This window comes from Phoca vitulina, unplaced genomic scaffold (assembly GCF_004348235.1).
Source record: "Phoca vitulina isolate PV1807 unplaced genomic scaffold, GSC_HSeal_1.0 scaffold20, whole genome shotgun sequence".
Taxonomy (NCBI): domain Eukaryota; kingdom Metazoa; phylum Chordata; class Mammalia; order Carnivora; family Phocidae; genus Phoca; species Phoca vitulina.
The window spans coordinates 9,332,868-9,341,722 of NW_022589723.1; the positions used below are offsets into that span (position 1 = coordinate 9,332,868).

At 36.9% G+C, this 8,855-nt stretch overlaps 1 protein-coding gene across 1 annotated transcript in view; it reads left to right on the top strand.

Annotated features, from left to right (window-relative positions):
* KNL1 (kinetochore scaffold 1) overlaps positions 1-8,646 on the top strand; it is a 65,041-nt gene extending 56,395 nt beyond the window's left edge. Inside the window, exons 19-26 of the mRNA XM_032418016.1 lie at positions 528-567; positions 1,466-1,567; positions 2,015-2,115; positions 5,370-5,438; positions 6,475-6,584; positions 6,772-6,890; positions 7,600-7,722; positions 8,495-8,646. Coding sequence (XP_032273907.1) covers positions 528-567; positions 1,466-1,567; positions 2,015-2,115; positions 5,370-5,438; positions 6,475-6,584; positions 6,772-6,890; positions 7,600-7,722; positions 8,495-8,636 — 806 coding nt within the window. The 3' untranslated portion in view covers positions 8,637-8,646. The remainder of the gene's footprint in view (positions 1-527; positions 568-1,465; positions 1,568-2,014; positions 2,116-5,369; positions 5,439-6,474; positions 6,585-6,771; positions 6,891-7,599; positions 7,723-8,494) is intronic.
* The last annotated feature ends 209 nt before the right edge of the window (positions 8,647-8,855 follow it).

Genomic DNA, 8,855 nt, shown 5'->3' on the forward strand with positions numbered 1-8,855 from the left:
GATCGAGCCCTGCATCAGGCTCTGCTCAGTGTGAAGTCTTCTTGTCCGTCTCCCTCTGCTCCTCTCTCTGTCTCTCTTTCTCTCTCTTGCTCTCTCAAATAAATAAATAAATAAACAAAATATTTAAAAAAGAAAAGAAAGGGGCGCCTGGGTGGCTCAGTCGGTTAAGCGGCTGCCTTCGGCTCAGGTCATGATCCCAGGGTCCTGGGATCGAGCCCCGCATCGGGCTCCCTGCTCGGCAGAGAGCCTGCTTCTCCCTCTCCCTCTGTCTGCCGCTCTGCCTACTTGTGCTCTCTCTCTCTGTTAAATAAATAAATAAAAATCTTTAAAAAAAATTAAAAAAAATAAAATAAAAAAGAAAAGAAAGATAACTGAATTAATTAAGGAGATAAAAGGGGGGAAAAATCTATTCTTTGTTTATTTAGGTGAGATTAAGTGATACAGAATTTTCAGTAGAACAAATGATTTTTGTGGCAAGATTTTAATGTGTCTGTTCTGATAAATTTGTTTTGTTTTTCTTTCCAAAGAACTGGAACAGCTGAAAACTGAAGAAGAAAAGCTCCAAAGGTCAGCCTTCATTTGGAGTGTTAGAAAATAGGCTAACTTTACAGGCCTAAATGACTTCCTACCTCCAAAAACTGAGGAGATTAGCCACATGAGTATTGACTTAAGACTGACTCAGGGCTTCTGCTCCACCTTGAACTTGACCCATCTTAGTTGACAACATTTTCTAAGCACTTACTGTTTACAGGGCGTTAATCCAAGGTACTATTTCTCGAGCTTGAATAGTATCAGTATCCGTTTGAAGAAAATAAACCTAGCATTAAGCTGTTTTTGTATTGTACTTTCATATTATACTTAAGTAAGTATAAAATGAGGTATATTTTTCTTATTGTCATGGGTCTTATTTAACTATAAGACTAAAATGAATCAAATATAAATAATGACAAACCAATAAAATTCCAACTGACAACATTAATTTGACAGGTGATAATGTTTGGCTAAAATTAAATTGATGCTAGCAAAATGACTAACAAGGCATAAGTTCTATTTAGCTCTAATAAACTAAACAAAACCAAACGTAGGCATCAAAATTATGGCATGTCTCAGTTTTAAGATGGGCATTCTTATGATCTACATTATGTTTATATTTTATCATCAAAACAAAAAATAAATTTTAATAATAATCTTAAAGAATATGCAAACCTTCAAGGATACTTTCATGGATCCTAATTTTGAGAACCATTTATTTAAGCCTTTCCTAATTAGACCCACATTTCTAGATTAATGCTTATTGAAAGGAAAGAAGGAAAGAAAGAAACCTAAAAAAAAAAAAATGGATGCCATTCACTTCAGTGGGGAGCTATCTAGCATGTGACTTCTTGTCGTAAACCTTTATTTTAATGGAGTCCAAATTCTCTGACAGCAGCCTTATCTTGCTATGAATACCTACTTTGATTTGCAGAAATCTTTTAGAACTGGAAGTACAAAAAGAACAGACCCTTGCTCAAATAGACTTTGTACAAAAACAAACAGATAAAACTGAAGAGCTACTGGATCAGTTGAGGTAAGGAAAAGTAGGTGTCATTAGTTTGTGTTTTATCCTGTGCCTTTGTGGTCGTCTAAACCTCTTACAGCAGTTGACATGTGTTTGTAATGTGTATCGCTGTTTTAAGCTATAGTACAATACATTCTCAAAAAGAGTCAGTGTAACCAGCATCAAGCTGAAGGTATATGAGGTAGGAAAGCTATGAAATTATAATTTTAAAATATTTAACACCTTATATTGCCTAAACTTGGCTTTCTCTGATACACAATTCAAAATTGAGTCAATTCTTTTTTTTTTAAAAGCATGTTTGTACATTCACAGTATTTGAATCAAAATATTGATTGTCCCCCAAGCCAGTAGAAAAACTTCAGCAGCTGTTGCTCATACTGTTTGCATGGTATCAGAAGTTAACTCTCTTCTTTTACCTCAGAAAAAAATTCTTTGTCTCTCTTTCGTTCTCTCCAGCTTGTCTGAGTGGGAAGTCATTGAGTGGAGTGATGATCAAGCTGTATTCACCTTTCTTTATGACACAATAGAACTTACCATCACCTTTGGAGAGACAGTAGGTGAGTAGCAAAAGTAAGATAATTCCTCTGCAGGAAAATGTATGGCTAAACTCACTAGAGAGTCCATTCTTTATTTTAATACAATAATAACTATTGACATAATGAAAGCACTGCTGAAAATCTTAGAAGAGTTGATCACTTTAATTTGTGATAATAGAATTATGCAAATTATATAAAAATTCAATGGGGCACCTGGGTGGCTCAGTCGTTAAGCGTCTGCCTTCAGCTCGGGTCATGATCCCAGGGTCCTGGGATCAAGCCCCGCATCGGGCTCCCTGCTCTGCGGGAAGCCTGCTTCTCCCTCTCCCACTCCCCCTGCTTGTGTTCCCTCTCTTGCTGTGTCCCTCTGTCAAATAAATAAAATCTTCAAAAATAAAAAAATAAAAATTCAACTAGTGAAATTTGACCTTTGTTGAATTACAATAGATGATAGAAATTTTATGTATCCAAATAATGGATCAACATGCTATTTGCATCTATTTATTCTGAGTTCCTTTTCTCCATCTGTGCTTTGTGATAGAGGATTTACTCTAATGGCTGATGACTCTTAACTTTTTTTTGTACTTAAGTTAACCTGAAAAAATTGGAAGTTCTGTGTGTATTGGTAGGCTTATCAAAGTAGGTAGAATCACTATATGGTGGCTGGACAGAGTTCTAGCTGTTTTGTTGAGAGTCTCCTGTCAGTGTCTTTAGGTCTTTTCTCTGAAACAGTTTCAACATGGCCAAACAAACTTCACAGTCTCCCAGCCTCCACAGAGGATTCTCCTTAAAAGTCCCTTTTTTCAAAGGATACCATCGAGGCACTTGAGTGGCTCAGTCGGTTGAGCGTCTGACTCTTGGTTTCGGCTCACGTCATGATCTCAGAGTCCTGGGATCGGGCTCTGTGCTCAACAAAGAGTCTGTTTGTCCCTCTCCTTCTGCTCCTTCCCCTGCTCATGCTCTCTCTCTCCCAAATAAATAAGTGTATAAAATCTTTAAAAAATAGTAATAATACCATCAACTTCAGTCCAGGTCCAAAATTAAAACTTAGGAATTAGAGGTGTCTGGCTGACTCAGTCAGTAGAACAAGCAACTCTTGATCTCAGGGTCATGAGTTCAAGCCCAACATTGAACGTGGAGTGTACTTAAAAATAAATAAATAAACAAACAAAAAATAGAACTTAGGAATCACTCTGTACCTCTTCATCCCTTATCAGGCATACCTAATCATCAATAAGACTTAGGGATTTTAATTTCTTAATACTGATCCACATTTCTTTGTTTCCTGTCAATAGTCATCTCTAACCAAATGGCTACAATAACATTCCAGCTGGCCTTTCTGAATCCTCTCCTTTTCCTCTCCAATTCATCTTCCTTCCTGTAGCTATGATGATTGTTGGAAATCGAATCATGCACCTAATATTCTTAGACTAATGATCAAAATATTTGTTATGGCCTATAATGTCTCGCATGAATTGAATTTTTCCTCCTTTTCCTGCCACATCTTAAACTATTCTCTGTACTTTGGCACATGGATTTCTTTCATTTCCTTTTTTTTTTTTTTGTCTTAAGTAGGCTCTACACCCAACACGGGGCCTGAACTCATGACCCTGAGATTAAGAGTTGCATGCTTTCCCAACTGAGCTAGCCAGGTGCTCCTTTTTCATTTCCTTAAAAGGTCCTGGTCTTTTCATGCTCAATCATGTTCCATCCTACCTCAGGACCTTCATAATGATGTTTTTTATGCCTGGAAGCCCTTTCCCTTTGTCCATTTGGACTTTTATAACAAAAATGCCATCAACTGGGTAGTTATTGAACAACTGAAATTTTTTCTTATATTTCTGGAAGCTGGAAGTCCAAGATCAGGGTGCCAGCATGGTCAGGTGAGAGCCCTCTTCCAGGTTGCAGACTTCTCATTGTATCCTTACATGCTGAAAGACCAAGCTAACTGTTTAGGTTCTCTATTATAGGAGCATTAATCTCATTCATGAGGGCTCCACCTTCCTGATCTAATAAATGCTTTCCAAAGATCCATCTCCTAATACCATCACAGGGGACATTAGGATTTCAGTATATAAATTTGATGGGGGACGCAAATGTTCAGACCATAGTACTCCCTTTTCACTAAATGAACTTCTGTTAATAATCCTTAAGAGCTTAACTCAGTTATCACTTTTGCAGGAAAGTTTTCCCTGACTCTCCTTTTATCCACTTCCTCTACTATTTGCCCTCCTATTATATATGTTCTCATTGCTTCCTGCAGTTTTCCTTAATAGTGCTTATCATTGATTGTAGTTTTTGGTGTTTATTAGTGTAATTATCTGTGCATCCCCTGAGTTATAAGCTTTTTGAGAATATAAATTGATTGTGTCTGTCTGTCTCACTAACACATAGAGAATATTCAACAAAGTAAAAAGAATCGAATTTGAGAGACAGGAGATAACTCTAGAATTTGGAAGAGGAAGCAGCTCTCCTGGCTACTTATTACTGTAATGCTAAAAGCATAAATCATTTTCACTGTATTTGTAAAAAGATAGTAGGTATGAAGAGATGATAGTCATTTTTTTGTATGGTGTCTGAAAATAGTATCTTTGCACAAAAGTTAGGAGTCAAGGAGGAGGCCTTGATAAATTTACAATAAATGTACTACACCTTAAATTTCCTTCAGAGACTTGCCAATAAATGTAGTTCAGCAGTTTCAGGGGGAGCATTTGCCATACACAAAGAATAATATGATTCAAGGATACACCTTTAGGGGCACTTGGGTGGCTCAATCGGTTAGGCATCTGCCTTTGGCTCAGGTTGAGGTCTTGGGGTCCTGGGATCGAGCCCCACATCGGGCTCCCTGCTCAGCAGGGATCCTGCTTCTCCCTCTCCCTCTGCCCCTCCTCCCACTCATGCATGCATGCTCTCTCATTCTAAAATAAATAAAATCTTAAAAAAAAAAAGATACATCTTTCACTGCTTATATAAAAAAAACCCTGCTACCCAGAAAAAGTAGGATTCTAAAGTACTGAGTTGTATGTAGTTTAAAATCAGATAATAAAAAGAAATAATGGGGTGCCGGAAGTGGCTCAGTCAGTTAAGCATCCCACTCAATTTCAGCTCAGGTCATGAAATTGAGCCCTGTGTGGGCTCAGATGGCATCTACTTGTCCCTCTCCCTCCGCGCCCCCCCCCCCCACTGCCTGCTTGCACAGGCGCACTCTCTCTCTCAAATAAATAAATAAAATATATGTTTTTAAAAAAGTACTACTCTTATTCTGGTTCTTCTAGTTGGTCTCCTTTTCCTGGACAAGGCTTATAGGAAGATTGTTGACCTGAATTTTCAATCTCTGTTAGATGGTAAGTCCAAACACTTATCCATTAAAAATTTGTTGAATATTTACAAGTGTAATTTGCTCCTTGAGAAATCTTTCATATATGAAGTTAACTATAAACAATAATAATAATAATTTGTCCTTAGAAATGTGTATTAGACATATAATTGCTTGGGTAATGTTCTAAATATTGGGTAGGGTTTAAAAGAAATTATATTTGGGGCACCTGGGTGGCTCAGATGGTTGAGCATCTGCCTTCGGCTCAGGTCATGATCTCAGGGTCCTGGGATCGAGCCCCGCATCGGGCTCCCTGCTTGGCAGGGAGCCTGCTTCTCCCTTTCCCTCTACTGTTCCCCCTGCTTGTGCTCTCTCGCTCTCTCTGTCAAATAAATGAAATCTTTAAAAAAAAATTATATTTTTAATTATTACTAGATTGTAAGCAATGATTAATAATAGCTATTTCCGTAATTTAAAAATTACCATTCTGAGTACTTATACTATATCAGGCATTTGTATTATTTATATCAACACTTTGAGGTAAGTATTCCTTGTTTTACAAATTAGGGAACTGTAGCTCAAAAGAAGTAAGTGTGCTTAGGATCCCTCAGGTTGTAAGGAAAGGCAGTATTTAAACTTGTTTAGGTTATATTTAAACCCATGCTTTTAACCAAGTTCTGTTCCGTATATGATAAAGTCTTGAGTTTTTATAAGATGTCTATGTTTGGGGCATCTGGGTGGCTCAGTCAGTTAAGCATCTGCCTTTGGCTCAGGTCATGATCTCAGGGTCCTGGGATCGAGCTCTGCGTTGGGCTCCCTGATCAGCCGGGAGTCTGCTTCTCCCTCTCCCTCTGCCTCTGCCCCCGACTCATTCTCTCTCAAAGAAATAAAATCTTTAAAAAAAAAAAGAATGTCTATGTTCACTATATATATGTTGATTTATGTGCTTGAAAATAAAATGGAGAGGATACTTAGACACTTAGTAGTTTGAACGTATTTCTAGCTTATGTATATATTTGAAAATAAGTAATACCCTGTTTTGATTTTTTTTTTCCCTTCCTCAGAGGATAAAGCTCCTCCTTCCTCCCTTTTAGTTCATAAGCTTATTTTTCAGTACATTGAGGAACAGGAATCCTGGAAGAAGAAATGTACAACACAGCATCAAGTACCCAAGGTAAATCTGATTGAAGTATTTTGTAGGAAAATTATGTTATATGTCCCAAAAAGCAGAACTGAAATGTCATATATTTAATCCTGAAACTATAAATATATTAAATTGTTTAACTTCAAGGGATTCTTTATAAAAAAGCCACTAAAAACGGAAATGTTTTCATAATTTTTTTTCCCTCAATTTTTCCTAGATGCTTCAAGAAATCTCAATGGTAGTGAGCCATTGTAGACTCCTTGGAGAGGAAATTGAGTTTTTAAAGAGATGGGGACCAAATTATAACCTAATGAACATAGATGTGACTAATACTGAGTAAGTACATTATTTCCCCAGGGCTGCCATAACAAAGTACCACAAACTCAGTGGCTTAAAACAACAGCAATTTATTGTTTCACAGTTCTGGAGGCTAGAAGTCTGAGATCGAGATGTTAGCAGGGTTGGTTCTTTCCAAGGGGCTGTGAAGGAGAATCTGTTCCATGCCTATCTCCTAACTTCTAGTGATTTGCTGGCAGTCATTAGCATACCTTGGCTTATAAATATATAATCCTAGTATCTGCTTTCATCTTCACATGATGTGCTTCCTGTGTGCATGTTTGTGTCCACATGTACCCTTTTTATAAGGACACCAATCATTTTGGGTTAGGGGACCATCCCACTCCAGCAGGACCTCATCTTAATTAATTAAACCTGCAGTTACCTTATTTCCAAAATAAGGTCACATTCTGAGTTGCTGGAGACGAGGGCTTCAACATATGGATGGCAGGAGGGGACATAGTTCAACCCATAACAGTAAATAGTCAAAAATTTATTAAAATGATTTATTTTAATGAGTTTATGACTAACAATGAAAATGATACTACTAATAATAATACTTTGTTCCAGATTTTTTACCCATTGTCCATTTGATAAGGACAAGTAAATAATGTACTACCTAAGTTTCCATATGAGTATAAAAGGAAAAAGTATTTGTTTCATTCTGTTTTTGTTTTGTATTTTTAATTGAAGATCTTGTCTTTTATAGATTGAGGCTTTTATTCTCCAGCTCTACAGCATTTGCAAAATTTGAGATAACTTTGCCTCTCTCAGTCCATTTTCCAACTGTCCCATTACCTTTCTCCATTCAAAATCACCTTGGAAACATTGGGTAAGTAAAGAGCCACCAGGATAGGGCTCCTAACTACTTTTTTACCTATGTTATATCATTTAAAATATCTCTCAAAGTGGTCAGAAGTAATGCATATACCATTATTGGATATACCAATAATGGATAATCCCCCATAGTGAGTGCCAAATGTCATTTCTCTCTGACTTCATTTTGAAAAATTTGTTCTTTTAAAGTCAGTGACCTTCATTTTTAGCTCCAGGGGATGCTGGAGACCATTGGTCTATTTTATACTTGCTGTACTTTTTGAATACTCTTACCTAGAGCAGGAACCAAGAAGGAAAAAAATGGGTATAAGCTTAGCCCAGATCATATATAAACAACTTTTATGGCCTTAAAAACAGAATAAGCGCTTAATCACTTAATAATCACTTAAAAAGCTGTGTAGTCATAATGCTTTTCTCAATTAGTCTTTGTAATCAGATATAACAATATTTCATTCCTACCATATATTTTGTGACTTTTTAGACACACTGCTGACAGTTTGTAAGGTGGCAGAGTTTAGAATGCACCCACCTCAAATCCATCAGCAAACACCAACAATTCAGATTTTTAGCTAAGTCAAGATACCTCACAGTTCATAGAGAATTGCTCTTTGGCCTCGTTTTGGAATCTCAATTCCAATTGGGCAGGCTATTTCTAGAAATGCCTACTTGTGCTTCCTAAGAGACTCAGAGACCATCCCCAAAAACATGAATTCCAATGAAATGGAGGTAAGTGTCAGAAAAATTAATGAACCTTTTGTTCTTTCCAGCCACGATGAAATCACTGCAATTCTATCTAAAGTACCACTGGAGGACAACTACCTAAAGAATGTAGTCAAGCAAATTTACCAAGATCTGCTTCAGGACTGCCATTTCTATAGCTGTAACAACCAAGCACAGTGCACTTCATAATGATATTATGTCAGAGTATCCATTGCTATTTAATCTTTGTCTTTAGGTCATAGAATGAAACCTAATAAAATTCCTTCTGATGATGTTATAGTTAATTTGTATGGTTAGTTTTTAAATTTCTGCTGTCAGGAACAATGGACAGCCTCAAATACCATATTATCAACCTGCTCCTCTTTTTACAAAAGGTTTAAATAGTAGAACACTTAGGGAGAAATTTCT